The sequence below is a fragment of the Gigantopelta aegis genome, chromosome 3, assembly GCF_016097555.1.
Source record: "Gigantopelta aegis isolate Gae_Host chromosome 3, Gae_host_genome, whole genome shotgun sequence".
NCBI classification, from domain to species: domain Eukaryota; kingdom Metazoa; phylum Mollusca; class Gastropoda; order Neomphalida; family Peltospiridae; genus Gigantopelta; species Gigantopelta aegis.
Window position 1 is genome coordinate 37,924,783 of NC_054701.1, and position 26,869 is coordinate 37,951,651.

The following is a 26,869-nucleotide window of genomic DNA, read 5'->3' on the forward strand; positions in this document are numbered from 1 at the left end:
TGATCGGGGATTTCACCATTAAAACCTATGGGGAAAAAATAGAATAATAAAGAAAGGAAACAGTATGTCGGCCCTGTCGTTTGAAGGTTTGATCGGGAGAGGAGGATTTGGGGCTGTCTACCTTGTAAAAGACAAGACCGACGGAGAGCAAGTACATACACGACAGTTTGTATAAGCCAACAAGTATAGTATCGATAGGCTAGTTTCGTAATGGTAGATTTCGGTTCGTATTAGCTCAGGCCAATAGAAACGATATATGAAGTATATGATATGTGGGTGGTGGCCAAGCACATTGTTTATTATATTTATTTTCGTGCTTATATCCAATTAAGGTTCAAGCACTCTGTCCTAGACTTTCTGTCCATGACAGTGGGTTAGTGGTTGGCGAGAGAAAAGTCGATGTAGTAGAATTACACGTACCTATTAAAGTCGTTAAACTCGCTGAGTGCTGTGATGCGAAACCAGTACCTACCAGCCTTAACCACTACACAGCCAAGGCCGATACAGGCACATTTTGTTTTGTTTTTGTTTTGTTTTATGTGTGTGTGTGTGTGTGTGTGTGTATATATATATATATATATATATATATATATATATATATATATATATATATATATATATATATGATGAAAAACCATATCAATTATGGAAATATACGACTCCAAGAAACTACCATAAAGATGTAACATTGAATTTTGTTATTTCATTTCTACTAAAAACGGTCAAATGTGTTGCAAAACAAAAGCTATCTTTATGCATTTAAAGTTAAAATAACACAGTAGACAACACATGGATAAACAATTAACACATTTGAACCATGTCAAAATTACCATTTTTAGAAGAAAATCCCAGTTTCTATGGTTAAAAAAAAAAGAACAATGTTACTTCAAGAAGTTTATGTGACAAAATGGTTAGGCAAGATCAACCATATCTTTTTGGTTTCCTTAGTATACAGATCATTCTGAACAAATGACAAAAGGTTCGACTCAGTATCTCGTCAAACAGCACCGTATATTGTTACACTCCTGACATATATCGTTAAAACGTTTGTGCCCATTTAATTGTTTTATTGTTAAATGATGATATGCCTTTATAATGAGACAGTAGTAGCTAAATAAAAAGGAAAACTTTTAGAGTTAATCTACATGTAGCATTAAGAAAAAAAGGTAATGTTTTATAAAATTTGAATTCTTATAAATGAAAAAGTCACTCTTCGTATTAAAAACAAATAACATCAAACAAACAAAAATATAATTCAATTTCTTCTGCAAGGCATTTTATATGTGGTGTTACACCCATGACCTTCCAAAAAGTAGCTCATATCTAATATCCCGAACGCATGCACATGTTTATTCACGTAAACAAATTTACTCATGTAAGTAAATATACTAATGTGAGTATATATGTCATGCGAACGCATTTGCTCACGTGAGTAAAATTACTCCAGGAGTAAATTTGCATGTGGTCCAGAGGTCATGTAAACGTATATTTACTCATGAGCAAATTTACTCCATATGCAGTTTTGTCATGCGAACGCTTAGTAAAAATACTATTACTATTTTTATAACCTTGAGATTCTGATTTTGTCTGTGAGAAAGAGCACATAAAAGATTCCTTGGTGAAAAATAGTAGCCTATATGGTGGCAGCGAGTTTTATCTGTAGACCATATGACACAAATACTGTATATGTTTAACATCTAATAGCCGCTGATTAATCAATGTGTTTTTCTTTCTATGACTTGAAGGGAGAGGGACAATACGTTTCACACTTAACTCAGGTCCGCTCGAGGTGTGGTGGGTAGTCAGATCGATCTCCCTTGGTGGATCCATTAAGCTATTTCTCGTTCCAACCAGTGCTACTATCCTGTCTGTGGGATGGCGCATATAAAATACTCCTTGCTGTTAATGGAAAAAGAGTAACTCACGAAATGGTAGCAGCGGGTTTCCTCTCTCGTCTGAACATGGTCCTTAACCATATGTCAGACGCCATATAACCGTAAATAAAATATGTTAAGTGCGTCATTAAATAAAACCGCTATTTAACAAAGACAGTACTACAAGTATATTTCGACTGTTTGATCAACATTTAACGCAATAATAGTGATTCAAAGGAAACAAACATCGGCAATCACTGTTTATCGCAAGTAAACAAACATCTGAAATCACTGTTTATCGCAATTAAACAAGCATCCAGAATCATTGTTTATTTGAATGAAACAAACATCTGCCATCAGTGTTTGTTTGAATGACACAAACATCCGCATTCAAAAACATTGTTAGCAAAGGCTTGGATGATATATTTTCGAATGAGACGTCCCGATTTTAACCAGCATTCAGATCTCTGCCATTTTCTATTTCACCAGTAACATCCTGTGGCTCCCCTTCGTCCCAGATCTGACCATAGAGCTGATTGTGGGTCTTGCATATATTGTGTAGCACAACTGACACAGGCCACTATGACATTGCAAGCAAATTGAACATCTACATCCAGGTGCTTCTGGAGACACCGCCATCGACCCTTGAGACATTCAAACTAATTTTCTATGGTCATTCGGGCACTGTTCAGCCTGTAATTAAAAGTTTTGTCTTCGCCAGAAAGAGAACACCGTTTACTGTACGGTTTTAGAAGCCAGTGCCTCCGAGGGTAGGCCAGGGTCACCGATAAGGACGACTGGTATTGTGACATCTTTTTCTGGAAGAGATACTTTTTATATGGGAATAGGGTGGAATTCTCACCCTTGAAGAAGAGCTCAGAATTTGCCAACACTCTGGCATCATGTACGCGCTCAGGCCAACCAATCTTTACATCCCTGATTATGTCCGTGTGGACACACACACTGTGCAGGATGAGCGAGTACCACCCTTTTCTATTGAGATAATCACCATGGGAGTCTTGCGGTCCATTGATGGGAATGTGGCATCTATCAATCGCCCCAGCACAGTTAGGAAAATGCCATTTATTTTGAAATCCACTTATGACTTCTTTCAGGTCGTCATCCTTAGGAAAACACAGATACTCATCCATTAGGACATTTATTATGGCTTCGCTGACATCATGGATACATTCCGATACTATAGATTTTCCCACTTTTAACAGATATTCTACAATTTGATACTCGGAGGTCGATGCCATCCAGTAGAGGGTTATACCCAGTCGTTTTTGTAAGTCAAGTACCATACGAACCCACGTTTCCTTTGATTTCAAAACATCCGACAGTTTATCACTAACCGAATCAAAAATATTCCTATCCATTCGAAAATTGTCATACCACTGTTGTTGATCCTCTGCACTGTTTAGATTATTCCACCAGTGGACTGCCTATTTTGTGCTCAGATATGTTTTTCTTGTATAATTTCTACAGCAAGTGCAATCTGATTAAATTATCTCTACTGGTCTGCCAGTAGATCTATCAGCATTGCGTGGACTCCCATGTCCAGGTGACATTTCATCTATAAATAACAATTTAAATATCGACCAATTACACTTCGCCTTCTATAGCGTTATTCGGGAGCATACAAATTCTATAAATATCGGGCGAGACTATTTATGCAATAGGCGAACTTGTTGGTTTATTTCAACATTGAAAAAACAATGGGAAAAGTGCCGTAATAAACTCTGGATTGTATTCTAGTATAAACAGATTTTATGGCTATACTATCACGGTTTTGTTTTTCTCGTCTTGAAACGAATTTTATATAAAATTTGATATTGAAAGTAGTTTCCGGCATACTTCGTAATTCATCCGGATCATTTCATATACCCTTGGCATAATCCCGAATGTTTTAAAATTCTTTTCAAATCACTGGTATGATTTTGCAAATAAGGTTTTGATTGGTCGAATGAAAGGTCAACTGGACATGAGCTCCAACGGGCTGCTGTTAGATCCACATGTAATAGTGGAGCTAATTTTAATTAGATTGCAGCAAGTGCAACACATACTTTGTATGGAACCTTCTCATCCCGTTCTTGGTAGGAACTGAAGCAAATTCAAATCTATCTGCCTTTTATATGACTGAAATACTCACCTTTGTTAATGTCACGCGAACGCTTAGCAATTTTGCATTTACTTACATAAGTAAATTTACTCATGAGCAAATTAACTCATATGAGTCAATTTTGTGCATACGTTTGGGGTATAAGCCACAGCACATGAAACTTTATGGAATATCATTGACCATGTATGGTAGTAACAGTGTAGTTTTACCAGAATGTTAAAAGAATAACAGAAATCACAAGTTGTCTTATAGGTTGTATTTTCCTTTCCAACATGAAATATTGTTTACAACGTGGTAATACATATAATAATATAGTCTCAGCTCTTGGGTGCATGACACACAGGTCTCCCGATAGCGTTGACATTGCGACTGGGAACCTCAATCAAGGGTTACGAACAGCAGAGCTGCTCTCCTTGAGTCTCCCTTTCATGTATAGAAACATGAATTGTTATAATATATATATCATGACGTGTTTGTCGATATAATTTAATATAACCATTTAATTTGTAACAGATGTGAAGAGAATTTGTCACACAAAAAAAACCCCAGGACACACACAAATCAATGTATTGCCTTATTTCCACACAGCAATCATCAGAAATTATACTCTCAGTTGCTATGTAACGCAATAGTGTTACACTCATTACCATTTTTAGCAACATGTTTATTTATTTTGTAACGCAAGCGTGGAATCATATTATTTTGTTACACAATATACATCCAGAGATGAAACAAAAACAAAAATACATTTAAAAAAACCTGGAATTAATAAATATTATTGCATTTAGAGCCAAACATGTGAAATGAGCTATTTTTATTTATTTTCACTCGTGTACCTTCTATTCCCCCTTCCTCCAAGATCCTAAGTTAATTATCATTTCCCCTGTTTAATCAAATTATTAAATATTGAACTTTCGGCGCACTTTGGAGTTGGATGGGAAACGTAACTCTTGTTCTGACCCCTTTTGGATCCGCGCACCGGCGTCGGTGGCGCAGTGGTTAAGCCATCGAACTGTAGGCTGGTAGGTACAGGGTTCGCAGCCCGATACCGGATCCCACCCAGAGCGAGTTCTTAAGGCCACTATACCCTCTTCTCTCTCACTAACCACTAACCCACTAACAATTAACCCACTGTTCTGGACAGACAGCCCAAATAACTGAGGTGTGTGTTCACGACAACGTGCTTGAACCTTAATTGGCTATCAGCACGAAAATATAGGTGAAATGAAATGGATCCGCGCCTGGTAATTCACCTAGATGTAGATAAGATATTTCTGGGTTGCTGGAACATCGTAGGCTTTCATTTCACAACCCGATTCTCCTTATACTTGGGACATAAACAGTGTTCATTGGGGTCGACACTTCTAACTTCGCTGTCGCCAAATCAGCTACTTTTATTAGCATTATTATTTTATATTGACTTTACAACAGACAGGGTCGGATAGCGCATACTAGAACTTTAATATACCAGTCTTGGAGCAGCAAAATAGTTCTACCCATCAATGGAGATCGATCGGACATCATCCTACTACCTACAGCACCTCAAGCGTTATATATGTTTAATATCTCTGTCATACCTTTTATCTACATGTACCAATCTGTATGATAATACAATTACATTTTTACTATGATATGATACATAACGTGTTTATTCCACAGTATGCTCTCAAAGTTGTGGACCTCGGGATATTTAGACCCGATTTGTTGGAAAGGGCCTTACAGGAAGCTGAGGTAATGAAACAACTCGATCACAACCACGTGGTTCAGTACATCGCATCGTACAAGAAGGGCACAAACATCTTCCTGTTCACAGAGTACTGTGACGGCGGGGATCTGTCTCAGTTTCTTAGGGAATCTAAGGAACAACTACCGGAAGAACTTGTCGTCTGTTGGACGTGGCAGATGTCGTCTGCACTTTCTGTAAGGACTTTTTCTCAAAGTTAACTTGTAGCGGAAGAGGCGATATTTTCCCCAACAAACTATAATAATAATATGAAATCAAATAATGTAACATTATTTGCTCGATAGAATCATAATTGAAGATCATAAGGTTGCATATGAATAAGAAGAAAATATAAGAACATTATTTCGTTTAGAATATGAATAATGGTATACTGAATGCATTTCTGCTCATCCTAATGTTTATAATACAGACCTTTGCCTATAATAATGTTATAGTTAACAGTTCATGCATCATTTTGTAAATTATTTCAACCACCAATGTTCGAAATGTTTTTGTTAAAGTTAACATGTTTATCGATATGCTATATTATATGCATTTCTATATATATATATATATATATATATATATATATATATATATATATATATATATATATATATATATATATATATATATATATATATATATATATATATAAAACGGTTTACGGTTTAAACGATTTATAGGTTTTATTACACATATCTGTTTCGTGTTACTAGGTTAATATACTATTTAGGTGGTTACAAAATCGGGATATTCCCTTCAGGATAGGTTAGGAGACCGTATTATCGTAATTAAGGTTCAGTCAAATATCTGCCGTGCATAAGCTCTAACTACATCAATGACGTGGTCCGGGTTGGGGGAAGGGGTGGGGGTTAGGGGGCTTGTGGAAATGGGCAGTATTATTCTTCACTTGGTTTAAATTTTGTACCAGTTTGTTATAATTATTATTTACAGTATATGCACTCCATGGACATCATTCACAGAGATTTGAAACCAGAAAACATCTATTTGACAAAAGAAGCCAATCTTAAACTGGGTGACCTTGGCATTGCCAGGTAATTTCTGTGAAAGAAATGGTCCTGTGTTATTTAGAGCCAGATATATAAACTATGTAACAAAGTTAAAGTTTGTTTTGTTTAACGACATCACTAGAGCACATTGATATATTAATCATTGACTATTGGGTGTCAAATATTTGGTAATTTGGTAATTAAAGAGGAAACCCGCTACATTTTTCAATGATGAAATCAAAGAGAGAAACTGACCACTCCAATTTTAATCGAAATGATATACAAACACGTTTATTACCAATGTTATATTTATCATTATCATTAAAAACATTATACAGTTCAACGTTACATAATATGACATGACATAAATGTTCGGGTTATTGAAACATTTTAACAGAGTCTATAAATTTGGCGTCAAATACACGATCGTTTCTCTCCACTGTTATGAATTTAAGTTGGTCTCAATTACGCAGTGTACGACTGCTATAGTTTTATATCGTATGATTAGTTTTAGATTCATATAATAAAATATCCTAGGCCTGTAATAAGCCTATTTAGTCTAGGTTGCAATATATGTTATGTATGTATTGTATTAACTCGTTAACTCGTATAATTGTCATTGGACACTTTTATCAACAATTAAATCACACACACACACACACACACACACACACACACACACACACACACACACATATATATACACACACACACACACACACACACATGTATATATATCATGGGCTCAAATACGAAATACTGGCTTGAATCCAAAGCGAGTGCTCATCACAGCAGGTCACCATTTCACTAATCACCATAGTCATCTGGGCCTCGATGGTGTAGTGGTTAAACGTTGGACTTATGGCTGGTAGGTACTGTGTTCGGTTCCCTATATCGGCTATCAGCCAGAGCAAGTTTAACGACTTTACTAACGTATCTCGCTCACTAACCACTAATACCTTACCATTAATCCACTGTCCAGGTCTGACAGCCCGGGTAGCTGAGGTGTGTGCCCAGCACAACGTGCAAGAACCTTAATTGGATAGAAGCAGGAAAATAACTATAAGAAAGAAAAGTCCAAATGCATCATTCCGAAGCAGATGGAGCTCCATGACGATAACTTCTCATTGGATCTCTCTTAGCCCCCCCCCCCCCCCCCCCCCCCCCGAGCCCCATTTTGGGTAGAGCGATGAAAGAGTTTGGAAAGACGGTGAAGAAGTATAAATTTGCACGGGCGTTCGTGTCCTTGTCGAGGTTTATGTTAGTATCACTCGATGGAAAAGTGTCATGTGCTTACCCTGTAAAAATAAAATTGCATGCATTTATTGCCTACATATAACTATACTTTAGTTTAAGTATCGCTATCAAATCACCAATGGCATGACTTACAACTTCAGCTCCTCTCTGTTAAAAGTGTCTGCACCTCGAACTTTGACCCAGCCAAGATGATATTTTGTTGAGTACTACCTATAATCATCGACAACCCATTAAATGAAATAAGTGTTGTAACCTTTCAGGGAACTGGACGCAGATAGTAGAATGGCGTTCACAGTTGCGGGTACCCCGTGTTATATGAGTCCGGAGGTTTTCTATCAGCAAGGATATGACCACAAGGTAAACTTCAACTATTTCAACACATGGTCGGTGAATCCCGTTTAAATCACATAAATGTAGTGAAGAACAAGAATTACACGGGAAATGTCTCGCCTAGTAGTACTATATTGGGGCGTAGCCAGAGAAAAAAAAACGCCGAGGAAAAACCCAGACCTGTAAAATAAATATCCGTGTCATGGGAAAAATAAAATAAATCTGGGGAAATTCCAGACGAGACAAGCGCCTCGTTTGCCCCATGCTGGCTACGCCATTGCTATAAACTGCATAGCTGCAAACAGAATGATGTTCATTTCATTACATTTTAATTATTAAAAAACATTTAATAAAATTTTAATTAAATTTATAAAAGAAATAATTTGTGATGCAAAATTTTGATTAATCTAAAATGTAAGAAAAAAATATGTAAAAAATTCTCGCCATCCGATTTCGTTGAAGTGAAACAATAACGTACAACAGACATTTAAACGAGCGCTCGCTCACACACACACACACACACACACACACACACACACACACACACACACACACACACACACACCACAAAAAGAAAACAACCAATCCCTCCCCCCCCAAAAAAAAAACCTCCCCCAAAAAAACCCACACAACAAAACAACAGAAAATTGGTCTACTGAGGTAGTTCGACCCTACGACGCAAGCACCTCGGACGAGCGCTCTACCGAGTTAAGGAAGTGTCCCCAAATTCCAAGGTCTAATGCAGGTGTTTAACCGTTATAAATGCACATTCTTCTACGCGTGTAAGACAGAAAAAAAAAGGTTTTGTAAAATCCCCCCCCCCCCCCCCCCCCCCCGGTGGTTAACAAATTAATATAATGGATTTATTTTTCATACAGGGTGTATACCACTAATTCAAAGACGACAATAGTAACTCATACCTGCAGCGTATTAATCGACATATACACCACGGATATAAATACTACCATCCCTCACCCTTAAAGTGAATTTAAAAAAAAAAAAAAAAGGGAATGAAGCTACTCATTTCAGAAATAACGGGTAACCTCTATTAGAAAGATACTTATCTGCCCTTGATTTGCATGTGCGCTAAGCTGCCCGAACATCCACTAAATTACTTCCGGAGCGTTTACGCTCCATTCGCTTGCAGTCGATTACTAATGAATCGTGGAGTAGTCATCGACTTGTTCTTTTATTTTTTGACGTTAATAAAGTTTCATATATTTCTATTATTGTTTGGCAGATTGTGTGCAATCTCCTTCGTTTACAGCAAAGAAAATGAACAATATTTTTTGTGCTCAACAGAAATACTTACGACCACGTATTGGGGAGACCAAGAGAAAGGGAGGGGCTCATTGATGATTGACTCGTTAAAACAGCATCTTAATAAAGTTTTGATATTTGCAATTAATATACATGTGTTTGTGTACGAACGGAACAGGCCCGTAGCCAGAATTTTGAGAGGGGGTCGTTTAGGCTTATGGTAAGGCGCGAAGTGCCTGAGTTGCAATTTTGCGTTGACGAATATTGAAAAAAAAAGTCACCGGTGAAACCCCCCCCCCCCCCCCCCCCCCAACTAACGATACAGAAATTCACTTCCTCGATAAGGTTTCTACCGTCTGACTCGGTAATAAAGACAGTTTCGGGAGCAAACATGCACACATTTTTCAGTGGAATAAACAAAGGTAACAAATCGTACATCATAACGTATATTAAATTTAATTTAATACTGCAAATAAATGCATTATTGGTGAAAATACGCAAACAAATCGGAATAGCGAGTCCAGTATCACTGTCAGACAAGGTGTAACGGACATATTGTAACGGATACAATTTCATATGTAATTTAATAGTTACGATCGACTATCTACCTGCAGTTATTAATATTATACAGAACCATTAAAGGGACATTCCCGAGTTTGCTGCATTGTAAGATGTTTCCGACTAATAAAATAGTTCTACGATTAAACTTACATATTAAATATATTTTCTTGTTTAGAATATCAGTGTCAGTATATTCAATGTGTTTCTGGTCGTCTTAATATTTGTAAGAAGCCCAAACTGGATTTTGTCTTCAAATAATTTCGTACGTACGAAAAAACTATATTTTAGGAAATAAGATGAAATTTAACCTAGTACAAATATTAGAACGATCAGAAACACGTTTAATATACAGCCACTAATATTTTATGCAGAAAAATATATTTGATATGTAATTACAATCGTTAAAAAGTCTCTGTTAGTCGATAACATCTTAAAAAGTGCAGAAAACTCAGGAATGTTCCTTTAAGCATTCCATAGTATATACATGTGTGCATATATGTAAACAATCGTTGCTGCTTCTGGATCAAGAGAAGTGATATACAGTGCCGTAACAGTGGCTAACATTAATCACATTTGTATTATCTTGGGGGGGGGGGGGGCTTTCTTTTGATTTGGGCATGTCAAAACCTATTTACGAAACACCGTCTGTGAAGAAAGACTGGCTGGACTAGCCTTGGTGCATATCATCGTTCTATAAAAATTGACATTTCTTAAATAAATAGGATGTTCCTACGTCGGAGACTATTTCAAGGATCCATCCTGGCAACTATGTGAGCAAAACGTTGGTTATCATGGTGATTTTCGACTAGATAGATATTATATGCTGGTGATACAGGGCACAATATTTCACGCGAACCGCCTTTCTGTTCGCGTGTCGGTTACGCAAAATTAAATTTACGCGAACCGCAAATCGGTTACGTCGTGACCTGTAGACGTTCAGAAATTAAAACTTTCAGACTTCACGATTACAGTAAGTTTATTCATGCAGACATACTACTAGTATTCCGACAAATGTTTTCGACTGATTTTTAGATACTTGATGCGCGGCAAACCAGTAGACAACGGTATATTGCAACGGTTGTAACTTGCGACCAAAGACTCAGTATAGAGTCGAGCCAAACGTTTTAAAGAAATGTGCACGGACCGCTAAGACGCCTAAATTATCTGCTGCTATTCTATCTCTAAAGGAATATATGTAGACATAATATTGGATTGCCTCTAATTTTACAAAGGTTCAAAACGGTTTTAAACGTAAACAAAAATGCAAAAATGTCACAAATACTAACATCGCATAATGAGCTTTAAATAACAAACATTTGGAACGTCACTGTAGTATAGAAGTACCAGTGATAAAGTGAAAGTAGCATCGCCACCGCAAAATATCAGTGTCAAATTGTGATCTTTCTTTTTATGTTATTATAAGATTTATTTTTATTAATCTAATCATGGACCAATGAGTAGCCTGTTTTATAGTTCAGAGGAACTGGACATTTGTTGTTTGGGTTTTTGGTGGGCTTTTTTTAATTGCTGTATACTAAATTTTACATATCAGTGACAAATGGTAGCCTTTATTTGTTATTTATGAAAGAAAATTATTAGTTTAATCATGCACCATGGAATGGGCATTTTCCCTCCAAATGTATCTATTTTGTTTCAGTACTGGGTTGATATTTAGTCCTTTTACAATAGTATTAACTTCCACAAGCTGCACAGAGGTTCTAGAATACGGTGGCCCGCTGTCAGAGGACAGTGGTTTTTAGATTCGGGCAACTAAAAATTACTTTTTGCGATCCCGATGGCAAATGGTGAATGATAATAATAATAATAATAATAATAATAATAATAATAATAATGATAATGATAATAAATCTACAACGCTACGATCGTACGAAAACAAAAGAAACATCTACAAGTCACTTCTTTCGATTTGCAAGCATTGAAGAAACTGTTTTATAAAACTTTTTTTTTTGTGTATTTTGTTTTAACTTTATGTTTGAGCTAAAAATTATGTATTTAAAATATAATTTCAACGTAACTTTGAGGTAACCGATCAGGTAATCCACAGATTACGCAAATATAATTCACGTAACCGAACAATTGGTTACCTAGGTAAAAACCACGTGAACCGACTTCCGGTTACCTCAGATTTCGAAATATATATATATATATATATATATATATATATATATATACTGACACACAATGAAAACGCAAAAACAACTTTTCATTGCAAATAACGACAAACTATTAATGAATTGATGGATAATGTAATATGACATTAATGACGGGTGTTCATGAGATACATTCACATCGAAACATGGCCAGTTATCATCAGTAATCGATTTGCATTCGTAATCGAAAAGTCCCCCCCCCCCCCCCCCCCCCCCCCCCCCCATATCAAGGTCAGTATCTGGTGTGTTCACCATTGGCACGTGAGCATGCGTGAAGACGACGGAAAAAGGACTGGCACAAACATCTCAAATAAGTCACAGGAATGTTCCTCCCCTTCTCCTGCAACGCCTGTGCAAGCTCAGCGACGTTACGCGGTGGCGGCTGTCGGTGACGTACACGACGTCCTAACTCATCCCACGTGTTCAATTGGGTTCAAATCCGTGAAACGGTGGGCCAGTTCATAACGGTGATACCGGCTTGTTGCAGGAATGCCTGGGTAATTCTTGCAGTATGTGGACGGGCATTGTCTTGTTGAAACAGAAGGGGACCTCCTGGTCTTCGGTGACGGCGCAAAAATGGCTGGAGAACTAGTCTTAGAATAACGTCAACATAACGCTGGGCTGTAAGGGCATCGTGGACAGTGATGAGATCACTCCTGAAATCAGTTGATTGCCCCCCATACCATCAGACAACCGCCGCTAAACCGATCACGTTCCCTCACACATCCGCCAGCGTACCATTCATGGAGTCTCCTGTACACACGTGCTCTTCCATCGGCAAAGGAGACGGAGAAACGGGACTCATCTGAGAAAACAACGCTCCGGTAAAGGGCTGGTGGATGATTACCATTCTGGAGAGCAAACTGTAGTTTCGCAGCACCATGTCGCGGTGTCATGATGTTACCGTTGTACGGGCGTCTGCATCTGAGTCCAGCCGTTCTGAGTCGACGGATGACCGTCATCGGATGAATATGCCTTCCATGACGTCCTATCGTGTTGCTTGCTGTCATCGTCGCAGTTCTGAACCGGTCTCGGAGGTGGTGTCGTCGAATCTGCCGATATTGGCGTGTGGTCGTAACGGGACGTTGACCAGGTCGAGGTCGATCACGGACACTCCCGGTCTGTTGATGACGTTCAACAAGTCGTCCAATAGTTGATGGATGGACTCTGAAGGTCCTAGCAACTTGACTTTGCCAAGTCCCCACCCCCACCCCCCTTGAACCATGCCCAACGCTCGCTCCCTTTGTTCTTCTCCGAGTCGTGGCATTCTTAATCTGACGAGGAATATGACACCGTTACGTTACTTTTATGTGTCCACATACTGGCATTTCACGTGTTTTGCATGCAGCATGATTGAGCATGTAGTGGACGCATTTCACACCATTTTGTGTGTTTCTGCTATTGTGTGTGTAACGAGAACAAAACCAGGATTAAAACCCAGACAAAAGTACCAATCAATGGCTTCCTCTCATAAATTGTTATTTTAAGTCCAATTAAAATATTTTTCATTAATCACAACAAAATATTGAAAAATATCTGTTTTGCGTTTTCATTGTGTGTCAGTATATATATCATGCAACCACGCTTCCCATTGACCTGATAACCCCTACCTCAAGTGTTATCATGTTACTAGGAAGTGTCTGCGGTAGATAGTTTTTTCATTTTTTAAACATCCATTTACAGCAATAATTGTTGAACTACATAAATAAATATGACATTTACACTTCCTTTAACATCAAATTACCTCTTATTTTTCAATTCTCCATTATTCGCTCCCATTCGGAACTAGACAGCGTTTTTAATTAAACATTTTGAAACAAAAACGCAAGTAACTTCCTGCAAAGAATGTTTACATTAGGAACAGCGTCTGATGTCACAGTCATTAACAGCCAATGATGTAGATCTTCAGGTCACACATAAACTTGAGTTTGTTTTCACAGAAAAAAAAGAGAAAGAAAGAAATGTTTTATTTAACGACGCACTCAACACATTTTATTTACGGTTATATGGCGTCAGACATATGGTTAAGGACCACACAGATTTTGAGAGGAAACCCGCTGTCGCCACTACATGGGCTACTCTTTCCGATTAGCAGCAAGGGATCTTTTATTTGCGCTTCCCACAGGCAGGATAACACAAACCATGGCCTTTGTTGAACCAGGTATGGATCACTGGTCGGTGCAAGTAGTTTACACCTACCCATTGAGTCTTGCGGAGCACTCACTCAGGGTTTGGAGTCGGTATCTGGATTAAAAATCCCATGCCTCGACTGGGATCCGAACCCAGTACCTACCAGCCTGTAGACCGACGGCCTAACCACGACGCCACCGAGGCCGGTTCACAGGAAAAGGTACAAAAATTGTAATGTGACAAAACAGATTTTGAAATATAATCAAAGTATTTTATTTAAAATTTGGAAACATAACTTTTAGGCTGGCTATGCCATTCCCAAGATCCTTTTGGGCACCTGCTATTGTCCGACTTCCGGAAGTAGTTTCTACACGGTAAAACTAATCGTTTCGATACCGCTTTTGACTAAAACATATTACAAAAATATAACTTGAAAGGAGTTGTATGATAAAAAAAAAATCAGGTTACTACGTTTTGATATAGTGGTTATTTGGCTCGGTTCGATAACGATGTAACAGACTCGCTGAAGCTCGCCTGTTACACCGTTATCTAAACCTCGTCAAATAATCACAATATCAAAACGTAGTAAACTGATATTCTATATTTAGATGGAAAAGACGATTACATTTATTTTAAACTTGTTTAAACCGGTATCTCATGTTGTATTCTCTATTTAGTGTTATGCAAAATAGTCAGTTATCTTGGTCAACTGGGTGTTTGTAGGGAAGATTGTAATAATGTACGTTAGTGTCTTAACGTATACTATCTATAGACGTATTTTTTCAAATTGTACCTCTTCCATAGAAAAATCCAGCATTCGGTCATATAACCGTAAATAAAATGTGTTGAGTGCGTCGTTAAATAAATTATTTCCTACCTTCGGCCATGCTCCCCATACATGGGATAAATTCAGTCGTAACCTTAATGATTTACTATTGTTATTATTGTTGTTGGTATTGTTATTGTTATTATGATTAAGATTATCATCATTATTAGTAGTAGTAATGGTAGTACGATTATTATTATTACAATTATTAATATTAGTACGATTATTATTATTATTGTTGTTGTTGTTGTTGTTGTTATTAAGATTATCATCATTATTATTAGTAGTAGTGGTAGTACGATTATTATTATTATTGTTGTTGTTGTTGTTGTTATTATTAAGATTATCATCATTATTATTAGTAGTAGTAATGGTAGTACGATTATTATTATTATTGTTGTTGTTGTTGTTGTTGTTGTTATTATTAAGATTATCATCATTATTATTAGTAGTAGTAATGGTAGTACGATTATTATTATTATTACGATTATTAATATTAGTACGATTATTCTTCTTCTTCTTATTATTATTATTATTACATCAGGCTGATATTTGGAGTCTGGGGTGTATTGTATATGAGCTGGCCACCGGGAATAGAGCGCGCGACGGACTAGAATTACTCGTGTTTCAACTGATTGGTGACGCAAATGTTCTCGGTGGCAAGGTACGCAAGTTACAATTAATGTTTGATACTCAAACATCATAAGACTGTCAATAAAACTACATTAATCTACTGGTTTACTAGAAAATTGATTATGAAACCAGTTACGTTTGGTCCATACTAGTGCTCTTTTATTTTGTGTATTATTTATTTTATTTTTATTTTATTTTATTTTATTTTTAGAAGAAAAAAAAGTTTCATTAAGGTACAGAATATTGATATCAAGAAGTAAAGTTGAATTATTTAATCTATTAAATATTATATAATAATATACACAAAGTTGAAAATTTCACGAAAATCTTTTGTGTTTACCCATTTTTCACTGCGACTTAAAATTCATGCAGGTAAAATTATTTAGTAGATCTAAAAGATTCCCATACATGTCAGTAAATAATGTTAAAGTTTGTTTTCTGATTGGATGTCATAAATTTGGTTATTCGTAGACTTCAGAGGAAAATCGCTACATGTTGCCACCAGCAAGACATTTTTTACATGCACCTCCCCACGAGGTGGAGTGAAAATAAGCCTTATAATTAATTCTGGGCTTCTTACTCATGTTACTGGCCAGGGCCCCGTTCCACAAAGCGATCTTAGCGCTAAGATCACCTTAAGTGCATATGTTAGCTGTGCAGTTACGGTGATCTTAGGGCCAAGATCGCTTCGTGGAACGGGGCCCAGTGCATGCGGTATCTATGCGTTTAAGGTGACCTTAGCGCTGAGATCGCTTCGTAAAATGGGGCTTACAGTGTATTGAAAGTTGCATTTTATCTTCATATTTACAGAAATTAGTTCTTCCTGATAATTACAGTAGCGAACTAAAAAAACTTGTCACTGCAATGTCGGACAGAAATGAAGACGTCAGACCTAGTACCGGCGAAATCATTTCAACGTCACCGGTTAAAGAATACGCTTCTTCGAAGAAACCCGTTAGTATAGTGTTCATTTCTCATGCTCGCGATTGTTACTACTCACCAGTGGGTAGGTATAAGACCACTACACCCTCTTCTTCCTCACTAACCACTAACAACTAACCCACTGTCCCGGACAGACAGCCCAGATAGCTGATGTGTGTGCCTAGGACAGCGTGTTTGAACCTTAATTGGATATAAGCACGAATATAAAGTTGAATTGAACTGAACTACTCACCATGACAAAAATTAACCATTAACACAATGAAAAATTATGTTAACGGTCGCTGTTTTTATTTCATGAACTTGGGAAGCCGATGGGCCAGGGAGGCACAGCCCCCCTCCATTTCTGAATCTGGAAGGACCGGTATATTCACACACACACACACACAGCTCCCCGACTGAAAGGATATCAAAATATAGATTTGAAAGAATATTGTTTATATTGCTAATAAGTTTCCATGTTGTTATAAAATGTTTTAATATGACCAGAGTTGATTATAACATTCTAATTTGTATAACACTTCAGCTCTCTTTCACAACATAAAACACATAATGCCATTCATAACATCTAAAATTGAATACATAACCTTTAACGTAGATGATCACTGAATCTTCATGTAAAATATCTAAGCTTTGTGATTTTCTCGTTAGATCGTGTTCTTTTTATGAATTGTTTTTCTTTTATAACTACATTTCTATCCAAATTAACACACAGGTACTATATACATGTGACTGGTGAACTGTGTCTGTGTGTGTGCGTGTGTGCGAGCGTGTGTGTGTCTCTGTGTGTGTTTCTGTGTGTGTGTGTGTGTGTGTGTGTGTGTGCGTGTGTGCGTGCGTGTGTGTATGTGTGTTTATGTGTGTGTGTGTCTGTGTGTGTGTGTATATATGTGTATGTGTGTTGCTGTGTGTGTGTTCACGTGCGCCTACCCGTGTGTGTGTGTGTGTGTCGTTTATATGTATTCTTGGACATGTTAGATCGGCTTTTCTATGTTTTATTTTATTTATTTTTCATAGCCTTTAGATATAATTAAATCTACCGGTTACAAAACCACTTGGGGTACAGACAAATCGCAAACAGTGCACCTGCACGCGTTCGTTCCACCAAATAATTTCAAAGCGAAGGACGTCACGCTTCCTGCAGACAGAAAGAAGTTGCGTAAAACAGCCCTCCCTGTCTCAGGACGAGGACCAATGAAAACGAAGCCTGTCAGCCAGAGAGAAGGCGCCACTGGAGGACGCGAAATGCAGACATTCAAAACATTCATGAATATGATGATGGATAAAAGCAAGATTTATGACGTAAGGAATAGTTAAAGGGGCAGTCCCAAAGTTGCATAATGACCGAAACTGTTCTTTTTTCTTGTGAATCTTAAGATTATACCTTGAAGTTTACAACAAAATAATAATAATAATAATAATAATAATAATAATAATAATAATAATAAATAATAATAATAATAAAATAAAGAAAAAGAAAGAAGAAAAATGGGTAAAAAATACAATCAAGTGCTTATGAAACTAAAACATATCTTTCTTTCTATTGCAGCAACTCAACGTTTTCTCAGCATTACTTAATCTTAGCATATTGAAAAAAGACAGAAACTATCCCCCACCCCCCAAAGCCCCCCAGAACCCCCCCCCCCCAACAAAAAAAACCCCCAAAAACCCCCAACAACAAACAAACAACCCCTACAACACACAAAATAACAAACCCTCCCCCCCCCCCAAAAAAAAAAGAAAGAAAAAAAAACCCGCAAAAAAACCTGGTTGCTTTTATAGGGAGACTAGTGAAGGCATTGCATGTGCAAGCATTATTATTTTCATATGCAATGCTATGTTGTGATTTTTGCTTCAAACACATTTTCCACCCTTCGATTATAACACTATCCTCAATATCCTCCAGTTACAGTTGTTACCGATATCTTCGCATGCTTAATATATATACTCTTCAAAAAAAGTAGGGGAACTATAATAAGAATTTACAGTTGCCAAAATTGTAAGGCATATTAGCTGTGGGGAATGATTATATGATAATAGTGAATTAATTGTGCAAACATTTCAACCGGTAGTTCAGTATTACAGTTTTATGACCACCAAAGATTTTGAAGGACCACTGGGGTCAGAAGTGACATTTGAAAGTTGACGGGTTTTTTTTTTATCAGTAAATCGCAAATTCAAACAATAAAAATGACTAAAAACAAAACAATAACAACTGTATGATCAACAGAATGAAAAAGATTGACAGAAATAATGTTCCACAGTGATTAATGGACCATACTGGAAATTGTCAAAATCGATAATGACACCCCATGCACGTGTACGGGGCAACTACGTGATGCATGTGCAAACTATGGAATGTGTTTCGGTGTATTGATAAACAGACATGAACGTATGTTCTGTCTAATAGATGATATTAACATTAATATTTCAGGTTCCCCTACTTTTTTTGAAGAGTATATCTTTTGACATTTCTACAAGAAAATATTCAGAGGAATACTCCAATACACATATAAATGTTGAGACATTGTCAATAAAGTGTAGTCTTATTATTTTCGACAGGAACAGGTCACCGCTCTGGCAACATCCTCGGTGGCTTCAGAAATGAGAGGTAATTAAGATACACCTTAACTAGAGTCCACTTCCCACACAAATAAGTTGGGAAGCTTTCACTTCAAAGTGCAAATCTTATTCAATGCTTATAATGAATTTGCTTTGAACCAAGGTTTCATAGACTTCCAGTACCTCAATGCTTATAATCAAGTTGCTTTGAACCAAGGTTTCGTAGACCTCCAGTACCTCAACGCTTATAATCAAGTTGTTTTGAACCAAGTTTCCATAGACCTCCAGTACCTCAATGCTTATAATCAAGTTGCTTTGAACCAAGTTTCCATAGACCTCCAGCACCTCAATACTTATAATCAAGTTGCTTTGAACCAAGTTTCCATAGACCTCCAGCACCTAAATACTTATAATCAAGTTGTTCTGAACCACGTTTCCATAGACCTCCAGCACCTTAATACTTATAATCAAGTTGCTTTGCACCAAGTTTTCATAGACCTCCAGTATCTTATACTTACAATTAAGTTGCTTTGAACTAAGTTTCCATAGACCTGCAGGTTTCCATAGACCTGCCATTAGAGTGCTTATACATGGGATACGCAATGAGATGGGAAATGTGTATATTAAGCGTGTACAGAATAAGACTTAGTGACTGAACCTTAAATGGATATAGACACGTTGATATCCTATCCTATCCTATCCTATCCTAAGACTTACAAAGACCAATAGAGTCGAGACCTGTCCATAACGGTCACCATAAATCCTTCTCAATGTGCATTTTCTTCTTTATTTTACCTGTATATAACAGCCACAGGTTCGACTGTATATGTGCTTATGCCTATGTGTCTCTGTGCTTGCCTATGTGTGTATATGCTTGTGATTATATTAGTTTAAGTCTCTTTGGATTGATAATAATTAAAATGACAATAAATATAAAATGAAAAACAAACGGGGCTAATTCCGTACAGTTTAGACAATTCAGCCTGAACATACACTATGACACAACACAGCAGCATGGCAATCGTTATATATATATATATATATATATATATATATATATATATATATATATATATATATATATATATATATATATATATATATATTCACCCCTTGTTCTTACATTTTCAGTCAACCATATAAAATTAACATTACATTATAGTTAGTCAGGACCTACAACTAGTTAGAATAGTGAGGATGAAACAATGAAATATTTTGGTGTCGGATATACTCAAGTAACATACAATATAAACACAGATGGGAAAAGTCGACATGAAATATAAATATTTTTATGTTTCGTCAATTAACATAGTATTAAAATTGTTTCCACTCATGTTGATAAATGTGTTAATTAATGGAATCTTTTGTAACACATTGCCGTATTCACTATTGCTGCATTAATAGCATCTACTGAAAAAGGATTAATGTAATATTCAACACTAGAGATAAAAAAAAACACCTTTCAAATGATGCAAAATTTGTCTCACTTGAATGAGTTCTAAAAATGACCTGTCGATTTACCTAATTACGGAACTGCCCACGAATCATATATAAGATGCGATACTTGACATCTCATATTGACTTCACTTGTAGGCATGCATATTATATGTATGTATGTATGTATGTATGTATGTATTTTGTATGTTGATTGATGTTTTAGCATACCTGTAATGTATATTTTTAATAGAGAAGTTTGGTGTTTTAGCATACCTATAATTTATATTTTTAATAGAGAAGATTCGTGTGTTAGCATACCTGTAATTTATATTTTTAATAGAGACGATTCGTGTGTTAGCATACCTGTAATTTATATTTTTAATACAGAAGACTGGTGTTTTAGCATACCTGTAATTTATATTTTTAATACAGAAGACTGGTGTTTTAGCATACCTGTAATTAATTTTTTTAATACAGAAGATTGGTGTTTTAAAATACCTGTAATTTATATTTTTTTATACAGAAGACTGGTGTTTTAGCATACCTGTAATTTATATTTTTAATACAGAAGACTAGTGTTTTAGAATACCTGTACTTTATATTTTTAATACAGAAGACTGGTGTTTTAGCATACCTGTAATTTATATTTTTAATACAGAAGACTGGTGTTTTAGCGTACCTGTACTTTATATTTTTAATACAGAAGACTGGTGTTTTAGAATACCTGTAATGTATATTTTTAATACAGAAGACTGGTGTTTTAGCATACCTGCAATTTATATTTTTAATACAGAAGACTGGTGTTTTAGCATACCTGTAATTTATATTTTTAATACAGAAGACTGGTGTTTTAGCATACCTGTAATTTATATTTTTAATACAGAAGACTGGTGTTTTAGAATACCTGTAATTTATATTTTTAATACAGAAGACTGGTGTTTTAGCATACCTGCAATTTATATTTTTAATACAGAAGACTGGTGTTTTAGAATACCTGCAATTTATATTTTTAATACAGAAGACTAGTGTTTTAGCATACCTGTACTTTATATTTTTAATACAGAAGACTGGTGTTTTAGCATACCTGCAATTTATATTTTTAATACAGATGACTAGTGTTTTAGCATACCTGTAATTTATATTTTTAATACAGAAGACTAGTGTTTTAGAATACCTGTACTTTATATTTTTAATACAGAAGACTGGTGTTTTAGCGTACCTGTCATTTATATTTGTAATACAGAAGACTGGTGTTTTAGCGTATCTGTTATTTATATTTTTAATACAGAAGACTAGTGTTTTAGCATACCTGTACTTTATATTTTTAATACAGAAGACTGGTGTTTTAGCATACCTGCAATTTATATTTTTAATACAGAAGACTAGTGTTTTAGCATACCTGTAATTTATATTTTTAATACAGAAGACTAGTGTTTTAGAATACCTGTACTTTATATTTTTAATACAGAAGACTGGTGTTTTAGCGTACCTGCAATTTATATTTTTAATACAGAAGACTGGTGTTTTAGCGTACCTGTAATTTATATTTTTTATACAGAAGACTGGTGTTTTAGCATACCTGTAATTTATATTTTTAATACAGAAGACTAGTGTTTTAGAATACCTGTCATTTATATTTGTAATACAGAAGACTGGTGTTTTAGCGTATCTGTAATTTATATTTTTAATACAGAAGACTGGTGTTTTAGCATACCTGTAATTTATATTTTTAATACAGAAGTAATTTATATTTTTAATACAGAAGACTGGTGTTTTAGCGTATCTGTAATTCATATTTTTCAGAACAACGAATAGATTTGCTGCTGAAACAAATCGTGATTTTGCAACAGTGAGTTTCTCTGTTACATAAATATCCAAATACTAGTATTATTTAAACTGATCCAGTACCAGGTGATCAATTACATAATTTAAAATACTTTATATCCCTATATTTGTTATTAATACACACTATGTTATTTACTCTTATCTTATTGTGAGTGATGTCCTCTTCTCCGGGAAAGTTCATATAAAAGATCCCTTGCCGTTAATAGAAAAAGACTACGTGTCAAAAGTTAAAAGGTGTTTAACATCAATTAACCGATTATTAATAAATCAATGTGCTCTAGTGATGTCAATATGAAAAACCCTTTAAACTTTAACTTCTTCAATATTTTACTTTTTTAGACACTGTGCACGTGAAATCGGCATGAAAACTCTGTCAGCGGTATATCGGGTCATGTCAAAAACGCAGAACCTTGCAGATCTAAAGGTAAACATATTTCGATTAATTTTTATAAACAATTAATTATGATGTTTTATGGGCATGTAGAGAATAATACGAATGGTCGTTTGATACCATTTATCTTACAAAGAGTTGTCTCAAAATGTATCTAACAAGCAAAAAAATATTTTTTGGTCCATCTACGTGTGCTGATAGCTTTTGACGTATTAAATAGTGTGCTAATTAGGTTGAAGGCACAAACCATCCTTAACATGACACCAATGGTATACATTTCAACAATCTAATTTAAACTAGACCTTAGTGGTCATACTCTCTTTTTAGCACTCCTTCCGTAGATCAAAGCAAAACCAATATAATGGGCTGTCAATATAACTTGTCATTCAACTAATCAAAACATATATTTGACAGCTCTAAAGAAGCTACATAACACATTCAGAATAACCAATTTGCTGCAGACATATATATATATATTACATATATTTGACAGCTCTAAAGAAGCTACATAACACATTCAGAATAACCAACTTTGCTACATATATATATATATATATATATATATATATATATTTACATATATTTGACAGCTCTAAAGAAGCTACATAACACATTCAGAATAACCAATTTTGCTGCATATATATATATATATATATATATATATATATATATATATATATATATATATATATATTTTGACAGCTCTAAAGAAGCTACATAACACATTCAGAATAACCAATTTTGCTTCAGACATGTATTTGACAGCTCTAAAGAAGCTACATAACACATTCAGAATAACTCATTTTTCTGCATATATATATATGATTGTGGATTATGTGTGTGACTTTCAAGAAGTAGTTACATGAACTATTTTATTCTTGCAGGATGCTCTTGCATCACTAATGGGAGACGATGGCGCTGAACGCTTTGGACCACAGTTAATTTTTCTGAGGATGTACGAGTTGGCGTTTGATCGCTCTCTGCAAATCATGGAACAGAGAAAATAGAATCTTAAACTTCATCTGACATTTACTTTTGAGCCCGCACAATGTGCCTGCAACGCTCGTTTGAGAGAATCATGGGTGGGGTTTGAACTAGTGTTGGGAGTATATTGGAGTTTTATTGATCAGTCGTCGATTTGCATAATCTTACTCGCATTTTACAAATTCGCTTATTTGACCTTTAATATTTTATTCAGTATCCGTGTCCTTTATATATACATGTACATGGAAACAACCCAACCCACCCCGATTTCACAGTTATTTAAGAATTGAACGTTATATTTTTTGACGTTCATTCGAATATAAACACCAAAACCGTTTTACACACTGTATGAAATAGCGTAGCGCGTTAGCACGAAGCCGTTCATACATAAGTTATAATTCCAAATGCATTAATATTGCCATTATACAAAACTATATTAAAAAACCCAATCGAAGTCTATTCCACAATGATTTACAACTGTATCAATACACAAATAAGGGAATTCTCCTAGAAAGTTACATTCGTTTTTTTCCGTCAAATCTCCGATTCATTATATTGATTTACATACGGTTTTATAAATTTTAATTGTCTGAATCAGATGTGGATAAAACGTTATAAAATTTAAAATAACAGAACATCAACTGATAACGCAAACAATTTTTCCATGAATTTTGAACTAATTAACATGAGGGAGAGCGTCAGATTATTTAGAAGATTTATCTACTACCTACAAAAGTTGAAGAAAATGTAAGGTTTTTTTTGCCCTACTCTATTTAAATAAAGGTAACTATATAGCTTGCGTCCCCCCCCCCCCCCCCAAGGTTGTATCCCCTCTCCAGATATCGTAAGACTTAGCAAAATTATTGGTTTTAAGGGTTTGTAACGTTTTGTATTGAGAAACTTACTTGTCTGAACTTTATTGTTGATGAAAATGTTCACGAACTGTGAAGAAAAACCTCAAAAATGAACGACAAGCAAACGACAACAAATCGGATGTTGATTGCGCGAACCGTGCACGAGAAAACAAACCGAACCAAAATTATAACGGTCACGTGGTATACTAGCGTCTGTGACGTTGAAACGGGAAGATCCCCTCTAAAAATAGATTAGACCATGTCTGCTCAACGGTTTTTTCTCAGACGCGCGTTTTTAAGAAATACGAAAAATGCATTTTGTGGTATTACAAACATCAAGATTACCAGGATTACCAAAAAACACTTCAGGTGAATGGAAATGTATATTCTAAATAATAAAATGTAAGTAAAGCGCAATTTTATTTGTGAGAAAATGGGTTTAATAGCGAAAAACAACGGCGTAATGGTTAACAACTAGGGCGTGTCGGTTAACAACTAGGGCGTGTCCCTTTAATGTTTTCTCTAAGTAATAGTAATAATAAAATTCCCGATATCTCCTTAAGTTTAATGCCAGGGCGAAGTCAAGTTGATCAAGGCGAAGTTTCGCCGGGCGATAAAATGGGTCGGCACTATACATATTTTAGGATAAAACAAATTACGAGGTATATCTAATAATAATAATTGTTGTCTATTTATTAACTCGACACACAGTATGAAATATTGCTACCAAATGTTTTTGTGTATGTGTGTTAGTTTGATTTTTATGTTGTGTAAGTATTATTTTATTGCAAATGACATGCAAAATGTAAGGGAATTATAAAACATGTCAGTACTAAATGATACTTGATATCATCTATCATTGATTTATTTAAAATCGGCCGCACTGGACCTGGTTGCGTTATATCAACTATATAATATATACAATCTCCTGTCTGTCTGCTTTATGTCTCTCTTTCTTTTTTGATCCAATAGCCGATGATTAATTAATCAATGTGCTCTAGTGGTGTCGTTAAGCAATTAAACAAAACATACTTCTTCTCTTTCCTTTCTAGAGCGGGATCTAGCTCAGTCGGTAGAGCGTTCGCCTAAGGTGGTTGGATCGTAGGATCGAACTTTCTCGGTGGACCTAGCTACCATTGGGCTTTTCCCGTTCCAACCAGTGTCCAAAAGGCCATGGTATGTACTAACTTATCTGTGCATATAAAGATTCCTTGCTGATTGGTCGGTAGGAGAAGCCCATAAAGTGGCGGCAGCAGGTTTTCCTCTCTAGTTATCTTTGTGGTCCTTATCCATACGTCCGACACCATATAACCGTAATAAAATGTGTCGAGTGTGAATAAAACATTTCTTCTTCTTCTTCTTCTTCTTCTTCTTCTTCTTCTTCAGTCTTTAGAGCAATAAAATTGGGTACAGCATGAATAATGTTTTTCTATAGGGTTTAAGCCCCTTTGGTGACTTGTGAGTGCGTGTGTTATTTCTCTTTAGTATGTTTGTGGGGTTGTGTCGGGTAAGGACTCTCAGTCAAATTCACCCTTTTGACTAAAATAAAGCGTTTTAAAACTCGGGGTAACATGAGGGAATACGTAATATAAATTACTGATCGTTGTCTCTGTCATTTATGCAAGCTCACACTATTTGACGTAAACCTATAAAATTTGGCACAGCAACCTCCCACGAGATGAGGTATGTTTAAGCCACCGGACTGTCGGGGGAGGGGGAGGGGGTTGTTATTTCATCGGAACTTTTTTCTTCTTTTCTTTTTGTTTGGGGGGGGGGGGGGGGCGCAGTAATGGTGATACGGACGTTCAATCAAATTCTACCGTTTGACTAATAGAAAGGGTTTAAGCGCAGTGGTGACTTACATGGTGTGGCAGAATTTGCTACAGGATTAATTTTGAAAAAACGCACACCGCCCAACGCAAACCGAGTAGATGTGACCGACTGAAGCGAAAATCAC

The 26,869-nt window shown here is 35.9% G+C and overlaps 1 protein-coding gene across 2 annotated transcripts; it reads left to right on the plus strand.

Annotated features, from left to right (window-relative positions):
- Nucleotides 1–24,889, plus strand: LOC121368000 (serine/threonine-protein kinase Nek4-like). Of its 2 annotated transcripts, none has more exons than XM_041492491.1 (11): nucleotides 1–151; nucleotides 5,656–5,916; nucleotides 6,677–6,777; nucleotides 8,250–8,346; nucleotides 15,812–15,931; nucleotides 16,711–16,854; nucleotides 17,857–18,141; nucleotides 19,402–19,450; nucleotides 22,642–22,687; nucleotides 23,023–23,107; nucleotides 23,959–24,889. In XM_041492491.1, the coding sequence occupies exons 1-11, from the start codon at nucleotides 65–67 to the stop codon at nucleotides 24,079–24,081; spliced, it is 1,398 nt and encodes a 465-aa protein (XP_041348425.1). In that variant the 5' UTR covers nucleotides 1–64; the 3' UTR covers nucleotides 24,082–24,889. The 2 variants fall into 2 exon arrangements, with proteins under 2 accessions (XP_041348425.1, XP_041348427.1); XM_041492493.1 differs by having other exon boundaries at nucleotides 58–165.
- Nucleotides 24,890–26,869: the final 1,980 nt, after the last annotated feature.